Genomic DNA, 21,570 nt, shown 5'->3' with positions numbered 1-21,570 from the left:
TTCCTGAAAGATGATGAAAGATTTGCTGGATAGTTGATTCTTGACTCCAAATCCAAATTCCTTTGCCTTTTGGAATACCAGATTCCATGCCCTTCAGTCTTTTCATGTGGAAGCTGCTAGGTCCTGGGTAATCCTAATTGTGGCTTCTCAATATTTGAATTATTTCCTTCCTTCTGGCTATTTACAATATTTTTTCCTTGATTTGATAATTTTGAATTTTAGCTATGTTTGTTCTTTGGAGTTTTCATTTTGGGATTCCATTCAGGAGGTGATTGGTGAATTCTTTCAATGGCTATTTTACCCTCTGGTTTTAGGACATCAGGCAGTTTTCCTTGATGATTTCCTGAAAGATGATGTTTAGAGTCTTTTTTCCCATCATGATTTTCTGGAAGTACAATAATTCTTAGATTGTCTCTCTTAGATCTATTTTTCAGGTCAGCTGTTTTTCAAATGAGGTATTTTTACATTTTTTTTCTATTTTTTCATTTTTTTTTTTTTGATTTTGTTTGATTGTTTCTTCTTCACTTTCATTTGTTCAATTCTAATTTTTAGTGAATTATTATCTTCATTTAGTTTTTTTATCTCCTTTTGCATTTGACCATTTGAACTTTTAAATGAGATGTTTTGTTCATCATGTTTTTTTCCCCCATTTCACAGATTCTGTTTTTCAGGGAATTTTTTTTTTTTTTAATATCTATTTTGTAGGAAGTTATATTCATTTTCCATTTCATGAAATCTATTTTTAAGGAGTTTTCTTTAGATAATTTGTTTTTCCTTTTCCAAAACCTCTTGCAAATATCTCATTTCCTTTCCCCATTTTTTTCTAACTTTTTTTTTTTAAGATCCTTTTTGAATTCTTCCAAGAGATCCTTGTGTAATGGGGATGAACTGAAATCACCCTTTGGGGCTTCATCTGGAGATGAATTGCCTTTAGTATCCTCAAGATTTGAGACTGTTCTTCTCTTTCTCCATAATAGCTGTCTATGATTAGAGTTGTTTTTGCTTTTTTGCTCATTTTTTAAAAAAAGGTTGAGATCTGCTCTTAAGGCAAAGGGGTGACAGCTGCTTTAGTTTGCCCTGGGCCTGATGCTGCTAACTTCCTTCTGGTACTGGGTAGGCATGGCCAAATCCCATGTTTTTCTGGGGTTCAAAGGCTCACTATTTGTCTTTTGTATTTACTTTGGGTGTCTCACAGATAATTTGCTGAATCACTGGCTTGTAACCAGGACAAAGTTTTCTAAGAGCCATGCAGCAGATTCGCTGGTGCATGGGGCAATGCCCCGGCTCTCTGCCCAGGCCCCTTGCACTGCATCTTACTGCTTCCCCTGCCTCTGCCTGATTGAAAAAGACCATTTCTGAAGTTCTTCCAAAAGATCTTCTTCTGGAAACCCACAAATATTTGTGCGTTTTGTCACTCCAAAACCAGAGACTTTTATCTGATGTTGATCTGAGGGACATTAGGAGGAACTCAAATAGTTACATGTCTACTTCACCATCTTGCCCCCACCCCCGACTTCAAATGGAATTTCACTTTCTGTCTCTTGATATTGGGCTTTATTGGCAGTATCATATGACAATGAGATGTTCATAATTTTAATATAATGAAATATTACAGTCCTGAAAATAAAAGATTATAAAATGTAGAAGGAGATATTAAAAACTATCAAGAAAATTAGAAAAAGCTAAACTATAAGTGTAACTCTTAAGTATTTAACAAGAATGGAAAAAAAAAAAAAGACAAGACCAAAGGTAATACAGAGCATTGTTTAGGTTTATAAGTAGAAAAATAACATTTTTTTGTGTGTGATTTGTTAGTATATTGAGCATGAAACTAACTTTCAGAACAGTTCTGCTTGCTTGTGATTTCTTCTGGCTGTCCTTTTCCAGATATTTTTTCCGCCTACTTTAATAACTACACCTTTTTTCTTCTTTTCTTACCTCAGTTGAAATAAGAAACAATGAAACCTTTGGGTAGTTGGGAACTCAAAATTGACTATGTCCAAATTGTATGTTTCATTCTAGATTTTGAGTCCATAGCCTTTTAATCAAGTGATAAATTTCTGCCACTTATCCTTTAAGATTATCAATAGTCATTGCACTGATTAGTTCTGAAATCTTTATAAGTTGTCTTTATGTACTGTGTAAATTGTTCTCCTGATTCTGCTCACTTCATATAGGTCTTCTCAAGGTTTCTCTGAACCTACCTCCTTCATCATTTTTTAGGCCATGATAGTATTCAGTCACAGTTATATCATAGTTCAACCATTTCCCACTTGATGGACATCTCTTCCTTCTGTGACAACAACAAAAAAACTATTGATTAAGTCCTTTCAGATTTTTAATCAGTGTTTCTCATTTCTCTCCTTAGGTTCTTGGTATTTTATTTCTTTTTGAGGCCTTGAGATTTAGACATATTGATTTGATGAACTTGTTTCTTAAGAAAGTGTTGGATGAATCTCAGTTTCTGAATCAGAAAGATATTTTATGTATTCTTCATATATATTCCTCTCTCAACCACTTCCACGAATGCAAGGACCAACAGTAAGTACTATGTTTTTATAAATTAATATGATTTAGCTATTTCTGCACATTTCTCTAAGATTCTTTATTTTGACTTGTGGTATTCAATAACATATTTATGAATTTCAAGGCAGGTTTTAATTTTCTGAAATCCTCAGAATTAAAAGAAGTAAAATGACATTATGAATAAGTTGCTAGGCTTGAATTCAGGACAAGTAGGGTTCTAATTGTGTGCCAGATGTTAGCTGCATGACCATGGACTTCTTTTGTCTTCCTTATCTGTAAAAACAAACAAACAAACAAACAAATTGTATCATACACCTCATTGGATTCTTTTGAAGCTCAGAGAAGATAATGAAGGTAAAACGATTTATAAATTGTAAAGTATAGACTGTCGATTTGTTCTTGTTCACATGATACTTCTTCAGCTCATACCAATTTCCTTAACATCCCATCCAAAGGATCAATATTAACTGTATTTGCTGATATTAGCAAATTCTATAAATTCTCCCAAGAGTGGATTGAACCTTCCCTACAAGAGTTCTCTTTGCTTGTACTTCTTGACTTCCCTCTACATTCCTGTTCATAGTTTTGATTCTCTGTCTTTTACATTCTGGTCTTGTACCCTGAGTCCATGAGGCTTACCAGCATGTGTAAAGTCAGCATGCTGAATTTGTCACACCTGCTTACCTAACTTCAAATGTGATTAAACTTGGCAGAAGGTGAAATGGGAGGTGTGCAGTTATTGAACTGGTTTGATAATGACACAAGGGAATTAAGGTAGTAGTCAAATCTGGTAATAATGGTTCGATATACCCGAATCAAGCACCTAGGAGGAAGAGCAGTAGTGAGTGAGGATTTGAAAGGATCATTCTGGTTTTTTTCTTCCATACAACTTAGAAGAATATATATGTGGAATAAATCTTTTATGTATAGTAAGTATAGCATAAGAAAAACTTCACATAGAGGTTCAGATTTGAACTAGGCTTTGAGGAATGGAATGATTTTAATAGATTAGAGAAGGAAGAAGGGGAGAATTGAGTATTCTGGGCTGGAATAACAGTTTCAACAGTTTATCCCCTTTTCTTTGCTCATTCAGCTACCATGTCAGGCTCTTAACACCTCTTACTTGGACTATTACAGGAGCCTTTTAGTCTCAGTTTCATTTTGTCCCTTCAATTTATCCTCTACACTGCTGCTAAACTAAACTTCTTAAAATTCAGGTCTAAACTTGAGGAAAGACAGGATTGTCTAATAGAAATGGAATCAGAATACCTGGATTTGATTCTTGGGCAAATCACTTACCTTTTTGGGGCCTCAGTTTCTCCATCTGTAAAATAATAGGGGATGAACTAAACAATTTTTTAAGTTCTTCCCATCTCTAAATATATTATCCTTAACCAAGTAATTGCTCAAGGAGCCTCAGGAGTTCCTTATTGCTCTTCATACAAAAATCTAAACTCTTTGCCTCTTTACTTTTCCATATTCTTTACACATATTCTACATTCTAGACTGGAGCTGGGACCTTTTTTCTGCTAAGGACCATTTGTATGTTTACAGCATCATTCACAGGACATACACAGTAACCACTTTATAGAAGTCAAGCAGTGAGAAGTTGTTACACCTAGCTTCCTGCTCATTCTTGTCTATGGTTATTTTAAATGATTTTGTGGGGCTCATGGCCCACGGGCTGGATATTCCCCATCCCTCTTCTAGACAAACTGGCCCAATTTCTGGAAGTCTGCATTCTATTTCTGCCTCTCATAGATGGTACTGTTTTCTTGGTATACATTTGCTCCTTGCCTTCATTTCTTAGAATTCTTAGCTTACTTCAAGGCAGAACTCTGGCACTTATTCCTATGGAAAACCTTTTTTTGATCTTTTTCATTGTTAGTGCTCGATGCTCTCTTAACTTATATTTATCTATGTAAATGTTAGGTCCAATATAAGTTTTTTTAGTGGGCTGGGGCTGCTTTTCATTTTGTCTTTGTTTCCTGTTATGCCCCATACTTGGCGTAAGGCCTTGCATATAGTAAATGCTTAATAAATGTTTATTAAATTGAATTGAGTCAAAAATACTAAGGTAATATGGTACAGAATATTTTTAGGGAATGTAAACATTGTAATTTGTGTTTAATAAATGACACAGCTAGGGAAGAAGAAGCGGTAAGACTCAACTTATGAACATATATATGACTGTGTATGTGTGTGTGTGTGTATATATATATATATATATATATATATGCATGTACATACATATGTGTATACACAAAAAGGTTTTCACTTCCTTTGTGTTTTACTTCATAAAAGATTCAGCTATCTACCTTGCTGCTTTTGAAAACCAAAAACGGAAAAAAAAATCAAAAAATTATGTGGTTTCACAAGTTAGTAAATAAATAAAAAAGTTTTATTTGCCCACAGATTTTTACTAAACCTCAATTTTCATCTCTGTCCCTTTTACTCTCATTCCCTATTCAACCGCCTCCAGCTCAACACTTCTTTGCTTCCTTAAATACCTATAGGAAGGAACATAACTCTCATCTCTGGATGACTTGAACATATCTGTAATTCCTTGTCCACCATTAGGAACCAGCCAGAAGTGGTAGGTATGTTGTTTTGGAACGAACACACACACACACACACACACACACACACACACACACATACATGTGCACGCGCGCTTATTGTACCTACCTGTATTCATGATTTCCATTTTACCTTTTCTTTGAGCTTGCGTCTTGATAGAGTTCCTTTGACTTTTTATGATGATTTTATTTCCTTCTTATTTCTGATTATAGTCTTTCCTTTCTTTAAAGGTTCTTAGAGGTTATGACAAGTGCTTTGAATAGTTATCTTCCAAAACTTTCATCCTTAAACCTGTTGAGTGCAGTGTACTGCTTTTGTGTGTTGAAACATTTCCCTGAGGAGTTTTTAAATCAACTTTTCCAAGAAAACATCATCAATGAGTTGCTGATGTCAGGTATGAAATTGCTGTTTGTTGCTGTAAGATATAAGTATGATAGTAGATTAATCTGGTTATGCCTTCAAAGCAATTATAATTTTCTTAGTATTCTCACTTTTTATTGCAGAACGATTAAGTTACTTTAATTCAGAGATGCTGTTAAAATTCATGAGTTCTGACCAATGAAGTCCACCACTAATTTGCTAAAAAGCCGTTCAGCAGCAATTTATATTTAAACCACAAGAAAAGCTAAATATGAATTTTCATATACTTTGTGCAAGAAGTTCCTATATCAAAGTGTTGACTTAGGCTCTTTATTTTGGAATGCATATTATAGACTTAACAAATAGAAAAGTTCTTTTATTAATGACTTCTCATGGTCTACTATTAAAAAATATCCAGTTATAAAAATAAACCAAACTAAATTTAATCTTAAATATGAACTGAGTAGTTACAAATTTCGTATTGACTAATTGACATTGGTTAAATTACATGGTTTTTAAACCTATTGATATATGAAGAGAAAAATCTTTTAAAAATTGTTTCTTCCATTTATCCATCTAAAATTTTGAATACCTCTCAGGAATTTCATTTAATCTTTTATAAATCAATGAATTTTACTGACTAGAATTCTACTTTGGGAATTTAGATTTTGCTAATGTGATATAAGACTGGAAAGATAGGAAGAGCCATAGTGTAAAGGGCCTTAAAAGTGAAGCTGAGGGATTTCTTCTCAAGAAGACTGCCTGAAGAAGAGGCTGATGACACAATTCCCACAAATCTATCCTCAGCAAAATCATGAAAGTTTCCACTAGACCAAATAATCAAGAAACTCAATGAGAAAATGATATCTTCTCCCCCAAGTCTATATGAAAAACCAACCATAAACCAATCCAGTCCTATCCAGTAAACGTTTATTAAGTGTATATTTTATGTCAAGTGTTGTACTAAGCCATGAGGATAAAGTTTAAAAAAAAAAAAAAAAAAGTCCTTGCCCTCAAGAAGCTTATGATTTGAAGGAGGGACAGCACATGAAGGGAAGCAGGAAACTGGGGTTAATTGGGAACAGAACGCCAGCAGGTCCTGGGTCTGGGGGCATCTTGTTCTATGGAGTTGAAATCAGACAAGATAGTATGTGCAGAATAGAGTTAACTGAGTCCAGTTTCTGTTCTCTTTTAAAAAAGGTATCTGAGTAAGTTTGGTTTCCACCCTCCAATCAGAGGGAAGAGAATGGTGGGGGAGGTGGAGTTAATCAAGATTAGCAGCATGGTGGTGATATTAGAAGCAATGAACTTATCTTAGAAAGGGGCATCTTGTTCCATGGAGTTGAAATCAAGCAAGGGAGCAAATGCAAAGTGGAATGAATGCACGGATATAACAGAGGGAGTCCTTCTAATAAAGCAAGTACAAGTATATCTAGAAACGGAACAGGATTCTGTATTTGGAGACAGTAGGAGCAGAGTGCTTTCTTGAAAAAGTCAGGGAGCAGCAACTTGCAGTGACCAGCATTGTGCTTTAGGCCTCAGAACAGAAGGCCCAGAGGTTTGATAATCCCTAATATTGTGTCTTGAAAGCTCATAGAGAGCTCTGAAGATTTAAGTGATTTGAACCTTAAAGATCAAGAGTGAACTGAGGAAATAGAGCTCTGCTTCCAAACCCTGAGGATCCAGTGTGAAACCTAACACAACCAAACCATTCTACTTAAAAGTGCCCTGAAATAAAACCCCACGGCAAGAGTTAAAGCTGATAAGTACAATCAAAAGATCAAAAACGTCAACCAATATCAAAAGCTATTGTAAATCTAGAGTTCCCCTAAAAGAAGAAAAGCGTGACTTCATAACTTCAGGCAGAGACAAAGGAAAAATTAGGTTTTCTACAAGAAATTTATGAATACATAGAAGAAATAAGGCAAAAGATTAAAAATAAAATAAAAGCTCTTGAGAAAAAAAATTGGGGAAGAAAAGTAAGTAGCTTACCCAAGAAATGGAATCCCAGAAAACTAAAAGCAACAGAAAAAAAAAAATCAGTGACTGAATGAGAAAACAAGAGATAATTAAAACAGAATTAAAAGACTAAAAAGTAGAAAAATACCAAGTAATATCAATTCATTTGACTTGAAAATCAAGTCAACAAAAGATAAATAAAAATCATTGAATTTTCTGAGGAAAAATGATAGTAATTATACAGATCTGTTGGAACCAGAGGGCAAAATAAATATGGAATCATCCTGAAAGGAATTGCCAAAAAGAAAAATCCCAGAGATGTCATAACCAAAATTCAAAGTTTTTGCATCAGAGAAAAGTACTAAAAGAATCCAGAAGGAAAAAGTTCAATTACAAAAGGTACTACAATTTGGATCATAAAAGACTTGGTAGTTCTGTACAAGAGAGGATATCTTAAAATGTAATATTCCAAAAAGCAGAAGATAGAGACTTGCACTCAAGAAAATTTATCCTACAAAGTTGAATATCATGCTATGGGAAAATGGAGGTTCAGTAGAATAGAGAACTTTGAAATATTTCTGATGAAAAGACTGGAGCTAAGTAGCAAATTTGAAATACAAACCACCCAGTGAAACCTAGAAAGATAACATTTTAATAAGAAGGAAATTAAATGTCCCTTCAGAACTTTCAGGTCTTCAAAGGACATTGAGAGAGTTAAATAAGAAAAATCCACAAGAGGGTGGGTTGATTCTGATCTGAGGATTTGAAGAGGAGAAAGGGCAGGATGAACAGAAGAAGGAAGTAGAACTTCATTTTCCTCATGAGTTACAGAGAAGAAGAGTATTAAAACATGGAAGACGATAGGATAGAGGGATTGTGCTCAAATGAACTTCACTCTTCTCTTAAATGGAAGAAAGAAAGTTAAGCACATATATATACACAGAATGTGGTGTAGGAGTATATCAGATTCAGAGCAACAATCAGGGATGAATGGTTAAGATGTGGATAAGATGGAGGACAGTATTGGAAAAGGAACAGTCAAAAGCAAAACAGATTTGCTGATCCTGAAGTAGTGATTAAAAAGGGGGAAAGAGAAGCAAAGAACTTGACTCTAAAGGGTTATCTTAGAATATTTCAATTGGAGAATGGCTGAATAAATTATAGTATATGAATATTGTTGGATATTATTGTTCAGTTAAAAATAAATCCTGGGTACTATGAACAGACAAAAAGTGAAGTGAGTAGAACTAAGAAAAAAATTATACAAGGACATCAATATTGCAAATAATAACTTAGAAAGATTTAATAATAGTGATTAATACATTGATCTACAATGTTTCCATAAAAACATGATGAACCATTTAAGTCATCTTCTCACAGATGATGCGTGTATGTAGAGCCATACACTTTTGGATATGACCACTGAAATTATGCTTAAAATGCTTTCTTTTCCTCAGTTTCTAAATGGGGAGAGAAATTGGGTGAAGAAGTTTTAATAATAGTGATGCCAAAAGGGGTAGATGGTGGAAGAGGTCATTGTAATATTTTGAAAATAATATGTAGAATTTTATTATGTACTTTTTTAAGGCCACTAAATTACCTGGAGATTCACAGCTTCTTTTTATATTTTGTTGAGTGTATAGAAGTATTCTTTTTTTGCTATTTTAAAGTTCAGAATAAAAAATAGGTTAAATTGAGAATTTTGTATTTTATCCGAGAGTCAAAAGGAAGTGGGGGTATTGAACATTTTTTGAGTAGGAGGGTGATTTGTTCAGTACTGTGTTTAAGGAACTTCATTTGGCTAAGATTTGGAGGGAGGAGAGACAGGAACCAAGGAAGGTTATTAGGCATAATGTAGTTTAGGGTATGAGGAGATGGGGATATAAATTAGTGTAAAAATGGTATGAATGAAGGAAAAAAACATGCCTGAGAGAAGGAGGAATTGATGTCAGCAATTGACTTAGAGGAAAGGAAAGAGTCAAAGATGAAAGCAGTGTGATAAATGTGAATGACTGGAAGAATTATGTTTCCCTCTAGAAATAGGGAGTTTTGAAAAAAGATGATAATTAACTCTATTTTGGATATAGTGATTTTGAAATATCTATAGGACATCCCAGGTGGCATTATCCATCAAGCAATGTAAATGAGTTTGGGAGAGAGATTAGTTCTAGATATATAAATCTGAATGTCATTTACAGAGATAATAATTCATTGCATAGGAACTTTTAAGATCACTGAGAGGGAAATACTGAGAGAAAATAGTCAGGAACAAGCTTTATGAGATGCCCATTTTTAGTAGGATCAAATGAAACTGAAAAGAAACAGTCAGGAAGAGAACTGAAGTGAAACAATACGAGAGGGCAAGGAAGAAGAGTATCAAGGAATAGCTATACTGAGATCAGGTAGAATGAGGAATGAGAAAGACCTTCAGACTTGAAGTTGAGATCATTTGTAGGTAACCTTGGAGAGAGTAGTTTCTGTTAAGTAGTTGGCTTGGAAGAGATTGAAAGAAGTGGGCGAGATAAGGAAGTATAGAAAAGTATTGCTAAGAATCTTTATAAGGTGTTTGTATATAAAAGTGAAGAAAAATAAGCAATAATTTAAGGTGGCTGACTTTAGTGAAGGTTTTTTAAGGGTGGCAGAGATCTGGGCATATTTATTGGCAGAAAGAAAGAAACCAGTGGATAAGGAAGCATTGAGGATAAGATCAAGCAGACTTCTAGAGGAGAAGGGAGAGCATAGAAGACCAAGAAAATAAGTGGAGGAATCTCACTAAGGAAGGCTACCTATTCATTATAGACTTGAGCAAAAGAGGATGAGAATCGGAGATTATCAAGAATTTTTAAATGTGGAGTAGAAAAGAAAAGGGAGCCTAAAATGGTTCCCCTTCGTGAAATTTTTAAAAGTAAAATAGGAAGTTATCCCCTTTGCTGAAAAGAGAAAGAAGAATGGGTTTGGAATAATGTGTATGTAGATTGTCATGTTAGTTAGGGAGGAACTAAATTATTATTATGTACTATTGGAAGCCTGGGTAGTATTATTAAAAATTATTGTAGATTACTAATGAATCTAATTGGCATAGTTGCGTGATTTTTTTTTAAATAGTGTTTTATTTTTCCAAATACATGTAAAAATAGTTTTCAACATTCATTTTGGTAAGACATTGTGTTCAAAATTTTCTCCCTCTCTCCTCTCTCTCCACCTTCCCCAAGACAACAAGTACTCTAATATAGGTTAAATATGTGTAATTCTTTTAAACATTGCCATGTTTGCATGATTTTTTTCAACCTCTTTCAGTAGCATGTGAGTAGTAGAGAAGGAGAGTGAAAATATCTCAAATTGTGACTAGCAGGGTGTGGCTGGGTGAGAAACAAGGGGGCAAAGGGATTCAATTCATTTAATTGAATGGGTTGAATATGGACAAGATTATGAAGGGAGAGAGATGAGACCAGAACCTAGTGGTTGTGAGGTAGGGGAGTTGGAATGGAAGAAAAGATTATTAGATAAAGATGAAGATCATAAGAATAGATTTAGAAGGATTGCCATTATTATAGCCCAGGCCAATCCAGTGGATTGTTTTGGTTTGAATAACATGTGATGTTCATATAGCATCTAACAGTTAAGAGAGACATTTATTTAACCAAAGCTTGGAAAAGATATTCAGCAAGTACACAGCATTGATTCAGTTAGACTCAATTTACTTGCCTCATTGTTAATTATGCTGGAGTCAGAAATTTGAGGGAATAGGACCTCACTCTTAATGAGCTGACTTTGTATATTGTCCACTTGGAAGCATTAGTCCCCTTGACCAGTAAAATCTTGAAATCAGTTTCATAGTTTTTATTTAATATTTCAATTTATTTAATTGAATTACTCAATTCAATTCAAAACTTCAGTTATTTAATAGTTCAAAGTTTTAAGGAAAAACTTGCCGGCTTGCCTGGTGTTGGGACTGAGGAGAAGTTAGGCAGACCTATGTAGCAGGACCTTAGGAGAGCAGAGGCAGAGGAAGATTGAAAGTAGGAGGCTGTGACTGAAAAGAGGAATGCCAGAGTTCTGGGTAAAGGGGATGAGTCAGTTATTAGGTAGTGGTAACATCAAGACTATGACCAAACCTTTTTGTGGCTGATGTGAAATTATGATGGAGGTTATGGGAGTTGGGAACATTAATAAACTAGGAAACCAGGGTGTCTGAAAAGACATTGATCTGTTTATTGAAGGTCCCAATGATAAGTAGAAAGGAAAGCTGAACTAAGTACAAAATCCTGAAAAAAGAGGACAGAATACTTTGAGGGTGGTAGTAACTGCAGCAAGAATTTGGACTGGATTATAAAGATGAATGAAGTAAACCCCAAAAGAGGAGAGGTTGTTAAGTGCTGATGATAAGCCAGAGTGGGTATATGCTTGCTCCTCTGCCTGGTCTGGTCCTTTTAGGAGCATAAAGGGAAGGCAACTGCTTAATGATTTTCCCAATAGTTCTTTTCCAAGCAATTTGTTCTTGGAAAGAGTTTGGTTATATCTTATTCTTTATTGTTCAGTTTGTTTCACTGATCTGTATTGTTTCTTAGCCATTATCAAGTAGTTTCGATAGTTATTGCTATTTACTGTAATTTGATGTCTATAAGTGTTCTTCTCCCTAGTTCCTGCTTTTTTCTCCTCACATTTCCCTTGAAATTTTTCAAATGATTTTCCTGTGTTTTTTAGATAATGAAAGTGAGAAGATTGAATACATGCTACATCAGGTGAATGCTTGCTTGGAACTTGAAGATATCTCAGCCCTAAAATCCACAGCTATACCGTTGAAGGAATGCTCTTCAGCTTCACTTCATTCAAATACATTGGTTGAAAACATCTTATTAAACATTTTGGAAGATAAGGGATTGTTTTTAAAAAATGTACAGCTGCCACATAATTATTTTGTTGGTAAATGAATTACTTTCTTGTATTAATAATTTTCTCAATTAAAGAGGAGCTCGTTAACTTGCACTGTTAAAACTAATAGCCTCTGTTAATCAGGGATCTTATAATCTTCCTAATTAATTTTTCATTTAGTGAATTTTATTTTTTCCTGTCTATACTAGGCACAACATAATAGAGAAGATATTTATGCCTGCCCTTTCACTTTAGACTTAATATGTGATATGTATAAAACAGAGCTTAAAAGAATAGGGATACTGGTAAAGCAAGAAAATAAAATAATCATGTGCCAAATTTATGACAGACTAACAGTCACTTATCTTTATAAGCTTATTAGCACTTTAAAGTTTGTGGAGTGCTTTCCTACCTTCCTGATACAAAAGAATTCTTGTTTTCTGTCACCGACAGGTGCAGTGGATGGATTTCTTGAAGGCATCTACATGCATACATAGATGAAATGGTAGTCTGTATGTTTATGTCTTAATTTTCTTATGAAATAAAGTACTCCATAATGAAAAAGTACTTGTTTCAGTATCAATTATTGAAAAAATGCTGAGAGGCAAGGTGAAACTAAGTATCAAATGCTATATTTATTGGTCAGTCTCCTGTGGTTTTTTAAACACATCTGAAAAGTAGTCTGTGAAATGGGAATCTATTTGTTGTTTAAAATCTTTTTTTATTTAATTTTATTTTACCAGAGCTTAACGTTAAATACAAATTTAACAAATTTATGCTTAATTTTTACCATTGAGCAACATGTTCAATTTTCATATAATTCTTAGAATAAGCTACCCATGTTTTTACTGTCTTCATTTTCTCCTTTTGTATTTAACATTCCTTTCTCCATCTCAGCCACACATCCCCCAATTAGTTCCTTCTCAGAATTGTGATGGATCATAAGTAAAAGATGTGTGGATTTTCTCTAATATTGATTTTTGAAGTAGATTAGGTCTTTATTTTGGTTAATACTTGACAATTTAATATCTGAATGCTGTTCTTTCAGATTTTGAATTGAAAATGGATTCTAGGAGAACCCAAGTATTTCCAGTTTCTGAAGCAGATGCGTTCATCGCTGATTCAGATATTCTCAGGTGACTGGATTATGCTCTTTATTTGCTCTACTCTGTGTTCTTAGTCTAATTCCAGAATGTTCCATTTGACTAGCCATAATAAGGATAATTCATCAGTTTGTAGAATGTTAGAGTTGAAAGGAGACTGAATGAGTCCATCTTCCTTATTTAACTAAAATATCAGGAGGTTATATAGTTGTGGCAGAGCCAGGGCTAGAACCCAGATTGCCTGAGTGGTCTGATGCTCTTTCCACTTCATTCCATACATAGACATAAAGTGACTATTATGAAGAAGAACTATGCTGACTTCTGTGAGAAACACTCTGAGCTCTTTGAACTTCTAAAATTGCAAATTAAGTAACTATTTTGTGCTTAACATACAAATGAAAACAACCTGCCCTCAAGGATCTTACAGTCTCATAGTGGAAGATGGCACACAAAGAGATTTGAAAAGGGGGGTATTATAGAAGAAAAGGAGCAAGGGAGGAGGCCAGGGGGATGGTGGAGAGGTCTGAAAGTAGTGTAGCCTGATACTCCAGTCAGAAGGTCCTGTCAAGGTGGCACAAAGTGTGCTGATGAGCTGTGGATTCTGAAGCATTTTCAGTTTTGCAAGATGGGATAAATGAACCATACACAAATCACTATAACACAAAATATAATAAGAATGTACCATAAGAGAAGTACTGCATCACCATGGAAGAATTGAGAGGAACCTTGGAGATCCTCTAGCCCAGCCTCTGCTCATAACAAAAATCTCATTTAGAATGGGTGAAATCATCTAGTCTCTAGTTGAAGAGCATTAGTGCCAGGAAATTGCTCTTCAAGCTAATCTGACCAATTTTTGGGCTGTTAAAAATTGCTCTGAAATTTAACTTGTCCTCTCTGCATCCTCTTTCCCAAGCCAAATATATCATTTCCCATCAGAGGAAGACTTTTTCATTTTACTTCCAAGTGTAAGGGAAACATCATCAAGGGGGTGGCATTTGAGGTGCTTTTTGAATTTCAAGTATCAAAGGATTTCAAAAACCAGCAAATTAGTTGATATTCTTTTATAAAGCTTTGGGAGTAAATACACACAATAATGTACTAATAATCTAAACTAGCTCTGAAAACTTTTGACATAATTAATTCACAGACTAAAGGTACCTTTGGAGGTCAATCACTTAATAGAGTAATGAATTTCCTGTATATATTTCTTAACAAGTGGTCATCAAGTCTCCATATTAAGACAAGTATGAGGAAGACTTTTGCTTTCTGAGGGAACCTATGCTGCATGGGTTTGGATAACTTTAATGGTTAGCAAGCTCTGTCCTATTTGAGCTAAAATATGTCTCCTTGTTTTAATAATTGTTAAACATCCCATTTTTTTTTCAACTCCTTGGATGATATTATTTCAAGATCCCTCATTCTCTTGTTTGCTATCCTGGATGTGCCCCATCTGTCATTACCCTCCTAATATATGGCATCCATAATTACTTAGTAACCATAAAGAATTGAAGCATCTTAAGAAATGTTTTGTCAAATGTGCTGTCTGTATTTGATTTTATTAAGTATGATAAAAGATAGTTGGAATTTAGTTTTATAAATTAGGTAGTATTTGTCACATTTTAGAAGTTAGGAAACCACAACTTATGTCTTTGTCCCTTCATATTTATATCATTCTTTGAGAACATAGACTGTGTTGGGAGAAGATATCCTCTCTTGTTGGTCAACTTTTCCCTTCAAAGCATATGTAGACATTAAAATTTAGCAAGATTTTTTTGCTGTCTTTTCCAACTGCTACCTCTTTTTCTTGAAAGGACTTTATTTTCTTAAGGAAATCTTCCTTCCTACATTTTCACACAGATTTGTTGGCTTTCTTTACTGCATTATTGTGGATAATAATAATAACAAACTAGCATTTTATATGGTGCTTTGAAGTTTGCAAAGTACATGATAAATATTTCATTTGACCTTCACAGTAACCTTTGGAACTAGTTGCTGTTGTAATCGTAAATGAGTACCTTTGAGGTCAAATTTGAACACAGGTCTCCTTCATTCTAGATCCAGGGCTATCTATACTTTGTCACCTGACTGCCATAATGATGTGATAACCTCTGGGTTAATGGAAGAATCAGTTGTCAGCAGTTGACATTAGGATTTGGCATTAAGCTGAACCTTCCTTTGGGGGTAAAAAAAAACAAGCCCCTACAGTTTTCAAGGTTAGCCGTAACTCAGTTCTAGCAGTTGAGAGTAGTTATTTTGTTACTGAGCTTCATACTTCAGAATTTACAGCATGGAGATTAGTGATGAAAAGCAAGGCAAAGTCAGCCTACCTTTTTTTTTTCCTTGGCCAATCAAACAGATTTGTCTTTTCCAAATTCCTCATTGCTGCCTGCTAGCTCATGATAAGGAATTAAAAGGGGGATCATTTAGATATCCCCCTGGGATTTTCCTCAAAGCTTTTGCCATTTTGTACGCTTGTATTTGGGACAGAGATGATCCTTCTGGGGAGAAAGGAGGTGACATGGAGGACTATTCAGTATCATCCATGCAAATACTTCTCACTCATGGCACAGATCGTTGTGGTCTATTCAGGGATTACTAGCCTTTATTTGCCACACCTGTCAAAGTTGATATTCAGGCCAAATTTCATTTATGCTCTGGCACAGCCATACTTACCCCCTTTTTTTTTAGCTTCCCATGAGAGTTTGTCTCTTACTGATTGAACAGTTTTTGCAAAATTGTGTGTAAGTGGAGTTTTTTTTTTAACCAATCCTATTTTTCTAATGACAGAGTTTAAATTCAGAGATACTCTGTTTTCATTTCTAATTTACCTTCAATTGACAGTTATTTCTATTTTCTTCAAATCTCTCATGTAGTTAACAAATCCTTTTTTAAGGACATTGTCTTTTGGAGGCAATATAGTACAATGCAATAGCCAATGACTTGGAAGTCAGAGGGCCTGAGTTCAAATTCCACCCTTGATAATTATTAGCTGTATGTTTCTGGACAAACCATTTCCCTGGTCCTCAGTTTGCTCATCTTTAAAAAGAGTAGCTTGGACTAGATGGCCCTTTGAAATATAAGGTAAAGACTCTGGAATCTTCATTTTTTTTTTTTTTTTTTTTGTATTGTGTTTTTTGTTTGCAGAGTTGCTTTGGTCTGTGTTCCTAGAAATGCTTTCTGTTTTGGCAGTACTCATCCCAGAGGAGGGCTGCAAATGAAGATGCGTCACTTAAAAGCCCTGGGTTTTCATGTGATCTTGGTAAGAAGATAAAATGCAAATGCTCCTCACCTAAGAATAACAGCAATCAAAAAAGTTAGAAAAAAATGTTCCTGGGATTGTAGAAGGCTCTTTGGGAACTATTGCATTTGGAATTACTTTGTTTCTTGATAACACTATTTCAGGACAGTTAAATTCTTTTGTAACCCAAGATTATCAGAAAGCTCAACGAAACAGAAAAGGTTAAGGACCCCTGTATTAGATTGATTCCCTGGACTATTTTTAATAGTAGTAAAGTTATCCTTCAATTGGATACCTTTTTTAGTTTGTTAAACTTTGTTTCATGCATATTGTAAACAAGTTTGTGACTACTGGAAGTGTTGATATTGAAGTTTCATTTAATGAGACAAAAGGGAAATCAGAGATAGTGTGATAGCTATGGATGAATGAAGCATTTATTGAGTGGCTAATCTTTACAAAGGCCTATGGAAAGTGCTTGGTTGACATGTAGAAAAATGTCAGTCCTTGCTGTGTAGGAGCTTTCATTCTGTTGGAGAAGATATCACATACAGAATATTTCAAGAAAGGTTCACAATCTTTGTCACAGAGACAAAGCAGATGAGAATTCCAATTTCATTTTCTGACTCTGAGTCATTTGATCCTTAGAAGCTATGATTGTAGTACCTGCAGGGTTACTTAACAGGTGGCATTTCCATCCAGGATGAAGGTTGGGGACACAGGGCTAAAGCTCTGCCTTTCCTAAATTTTTGTGTTCAAGATCCTTGGTTGTCTCCATGGTAGTCTGAGAGGAAGAGAAGTGAACAGCCATTTATTAAGCACCTACTATGAACCAGTCACTGCTGAGTGGCTTATAAATTGAGAGGAAATGGTACTCAGAAAGAGGTCACTTGTCTGACACACGTTCCCTCCTGTTTTTGCCTTCTCTATCATAAACCTCAAAATATTTTGGGATGCGTATTCACAATTAAATTGGTCCTTCATTGTATTTTTTTAAATAGCTTTATTCTGAGCCCAGTAATCTTGTAGTAACTCTAGATTTCTTTGAATTAGCCAAAAATTCTGTAAGGAAAGTTTATGTTTCATGTTGATCCCCAACTGAATTCCAATCTCTTTGTTGGTCACATAACTAAAATGAAACTAACCCTCAAAATATAGTCAAGAACTTTTAAAATATGACACACATTATGTACTGTGGTAAACTTGAACGTTGTTAAGGTTTGGAGAGAGCCTTAAGGAGCCCCAAGTCTGTTAAGACTTGGCCATGACCAGGAAAAATTAAAATGTTCATGGTTTGGTATTTGTGCTTTCGATATTATTTATCCCTTACATTCTTCCACTAAACAAGGGGAGCCCTTTTGCTACCTAAAAGACTTTTAAAATTTGCTTTCTCCATAAACTTGGAATAATGAGCTTATGTCATTTTAAAAATACATCATTTTTGATGATCAAAAATAAGTTCTTAGAAAGCAATAGTTGCATTTCTAGTTATACCCTTACATGTATGTCTTTTTCTCTAAACTAGTTGGTTTGTATTGTCTTGTTACTGTTTTTGATAAAAACTAACTTTGGCTTCATTTCTCTTGAAGGTCAGTACCTCAGAGATTAAGAAATTGGATCTGAAAGCTGCAGTCAAATTTCTGAAGGCCAAAATCTTCTCACCAGAAGCTTTCCCTACTGCTACCAAATTTGCATCATAAGTTGTTAAAACAAATAACTTCATGGGGAATTGAGTATTCATTATGAGAAGGAACACATGGATGGATTGTAGTATTTACCAAAGCCTGATTTTTGCTCCTAAATCCACTGCCAAAGGAGGTTTTTCTGGGTGGCTCATTGAAACAGATGATGTAATTAGAATTATGCACTGCTAAAAATTACCATATCAAACTGGAAGAATTTTAGCTAAGGAATTTTCTTTTAATTAATTTAAATAAAAATTTCAAAGCAGATAAATATAAAACACTTTTGTGATAATTTAATGTGCCATAAAAATGCTCAGATGTATATAACAAGTTATAATTATGCTATTCTCTGCCTAAGTTATGCTAAATTGTTTGTCATGACTGGACCTGCTCTAAAGATTATATAGCATTTTTAGTATAAAAATCCAGATTTTGTTCTATGCTTGCTATTAGAAGTTGATTCTCATTCTTCCTAAGTATAATGTATTAGAAACAGATCTTCCCCCCAGTCTACTTCCTAATGAAAGCTACTCCTCAGCTTGCCAGTAACTGCTTTAAGTAATAGTAATAATAATGATGATGGTCAAAATAATAGCTAACATTTATAGTAACTACTATGTGCCCCTGCAAAAGGTCAAGCACTTTACAACAAATATTTTTTCCTTAACCTCATTACAACAATGTGAACAGGGGCTTATCTACTGCATCATCTGCCACCAACATGAGTTTCAACCCTATAAAGTACTTACATTGCCCTACTAAATCACAAAAGAATTGTGATCTGCTGTAATAGAGGAAGTGTCTACACCAGAGCTGCTTTTTTGAGTCTAGTATGATCTATATTTATATATACATAGGATAGCTTAAAAGAAAATAAATGATAAAAATTTATTTAGACTGCTTTTTAAAGAATTTTATGACTACTAAGTAGATGGAATAGGAGTTGCCAACTCCTGCCCCAGTTTTTGGGGTTAAAAAAAAAAGAGATCACTAAGATAAACAAGAGATAAAAGATTAAGTGACTCTGCCAGGTCATGAAATTATAAGGATCTAAAGCAACATTTAAACCAAACTTGTTCTGACTTCAAGTCCTAACACTGTTCCCTGGATCAAGCCCTCATTGCTTTTTGCTTGGACTATTGTGATAGTTTTCTAATTGTTCTTCCTTAAATCTCCCCTCTCCATTCCACCCATAGCCACCAAACTGGTTTTCCTAAATCACAAGTTTGACTGTGTCACTAGCCCTCAGTAAATTGCAGTGACTTACTGATTTAAGATGAAATTTTACTTCATCATTATCTCATCATCCAGTTTTGCACAATCTTAATCTATGTAATCTGAGGCAAGGCCTCCTAACCTCTCAGTCTCAGTTTCCTCCTCTGTAAAATGGGGTTAACACTTATTTCACAGGGGCTTGTGAAAATCAAATGAGATAATACATGCCAGTTACTTGCAAATCCTAACTATGATGTATATTTAATAGTATATATTTATAAACAAGTAAACATCTATTACAGACTATATCAAACTTTTTTTTTTTAATATAGCTATATGATCAATAAAGCTTTGAAGTGCCTCTTTTGGAGCTGTGAATTTACCTATTAGAGTTTTCATCACTAAGAAAAAAAAACATTATGTAAAACATGGTGGGGAAAGGGGATAAAAAAGTAAAACTGTTAAGTTTCAAATCACTGTTAGACAATAAAAAACCAGTATCTAAGAAAAGGCTCAGAACTCCCCTTCAAAGTTTTCGTTTACTTCCTTCAGATTGAAAGCTATGGTTCTTATTGGTGTACATTTCTACATCAAATATTATCTGACCATCTTGTAGAAAAGGACTTCGCCATGGGGTGTGTGTGTGTGTGTGTGTGTGTGTGTGTGTGTATTCAATAACTAGTTCAGATGAAAGTGAGGTTCAAATATCCCTTCCACTTTTTTCTCCTACTTGCACATTGCAATTATGTGAAATAATCCTCCTTACCTTCTTCCCCCCTGCCCCCCCAATGTGTTCCTACACATTGTGTGTTTTTACTCTTAAGAAACAAACATAACTTTTCCCAGGCCCTCTTTCTTATTTTCTTCCTTCTATGATCTCTGATATTAATATTTTGGGGATCTACTGTTACAGTATCCCTCTATTACAATGTAAGCACTTCATCGTTGTGTAATAGTAAGATTACTGACTCAGTATTTATTTATTTATTTTTATATTTCTCTTAACCTCGGCTCTGGCAAGGATCTTAGTGTTCTTTATTTTGTTGAAGATTCATCTTTCCCTTATAAGATTATACGGTTTTGTAAGAGATTCTTACCTATAAGCTAGTATCTTTCTTTCTTTTTTAAGTGTCATGTTCTAAATTCTCTACTCTTTTATGATGGTGGCTGCTATAATCTTTTAAATACTGACTTGTGACTCCTCAGTACTTAAAATCTTTCTTTCTAGCTGCTTAACAGTATTTTTTCTTTAACTTGAAATCTCTGGATTTTTGCTGTGATTTTCCTGGGATTTTTTCATTGTGAGATTTATTTCAAGAAGTGTCTAATAGAATCTATTTTCACTTTGCCTTCTAGTTCTAAGAAATATGAGTAGTCTTCTTTAATGATTTCTTGAAATATGGTGCCTAAGCTCTTTTTGGTCATGGCTTTCAAATAATTGAGTGATTTGTAAATTATCCCTCCTTGGTCTATTTTCTTTATATATAATCTTACATTTTTTTCCATTGTTCAATCTTAATTTTGTTTTAAAATATTTTTTGTGCTTTTCTGGAATAACTAACTAAACTTATTTTGGACATTCTAATTGACAGGGTATTTGTTGCCAGATTAAAATTATGTACCTCATGGATAAACTTAATTCACTCCCAAGTTTTTCTGGCTTAGTTATTTTTCCTAATTCTTTGCTTCAATGATCTCATTTTTTAAATAAAATTAATAATTTTTAAGTTCCCCCTTTAAAAAAAAAAAAGCTCTCTCTTCATTTCCTTTATAGTTGAAATTTGCCCAAGAGGTGTTTTTCTTTGAGACTTTCTTTAGAGATATTTTGGAATAACTCTTCCTGTGAATATGTGTAACAATAAAATGAATAATAATAATATTAATATTACTACTCTAACATCCACATAATGCTTTAAGGTTCCCAAAGTACTTTACATGTATTATTTTATCCTCACTGCAACATGGTAAAAAATAAAGGCTATATGGTTTTTATCTTCATTTCAGATATAAGAAACTTAAAGTTAACAGAAATTAA

At 34.2% G+C, this 21,570-nt stretch overlaps 1 protein-coding gene across 5 annotated transcripts in view; it reads left to right on the top strand.

The window, feature by feature from the left end:
* FASTKD2 (FAST kinase domains 2) overlaps positions 1 to 18,484 on the top strand; it is a 39,056-nt gene extending 20,572 nt beyond the window's left edge. For 2 of the 5 annotated variants that reach the window (XM_012546411.2, XM_003765991.3), the window contains exons 7-12: positions 2,369 to 2,541; positions 5,337 to 5,500; positions 12,130 to 12,348; positions 13,346 to 13,433; positions 16,545 to 16,659; positions 18,225 to 18,484. In XM_012546411.2, coding sequence (XP_012401865.1) covers positions 2,369 to 2,541; positions 5,337 to 5,500; positions 12,130 to 12,348; positions 13,346 to 13,433; positions 16,545 to 16,659; positions 18,225 to 18,335 — 870 coding nt within the window. In that variant the 3' untranslated portion in view covers positions 18,336 to 18,484. Of the gene's footprint in view, positions 1 to 2,368; positions 2,542 to 5,336; positions 5,501 to 12,129; positions 12,349 to 12,750; positions 12,810 to 13,345; positions 13,434 to 16,544; positions 16,660 to 18,224 lie in introns of those variants that run through there. The other 3 variants (XM_012546412.2, XM_023500662.2, XM_012546413.3) reach the window with 3 other exon arrangements.
* Positions 18,485 to 21,570: the final 3,086 nt, after the last annotated feature.

This window comes from Sarcophilus harrisii, chromosome 3 (assembly GCF_902635505.1).
Source record: "Sarcophilus harrisii chromosome 3, mSarHar1.11, whole genome shotgun sequence".
NCBI classification, from domain to species: domain Eukaryota; kingdom Metazoa; phylum Chordata; class Mammalia; order Dasyuromorphia; family Dasyuridae; genus Sarcophilus; species Sarcophilus harrisii.
Note: the sequence above shows the minus strand (reverse complement) of the source record. Positions and strands in the feature narration are given on the sequence as shown.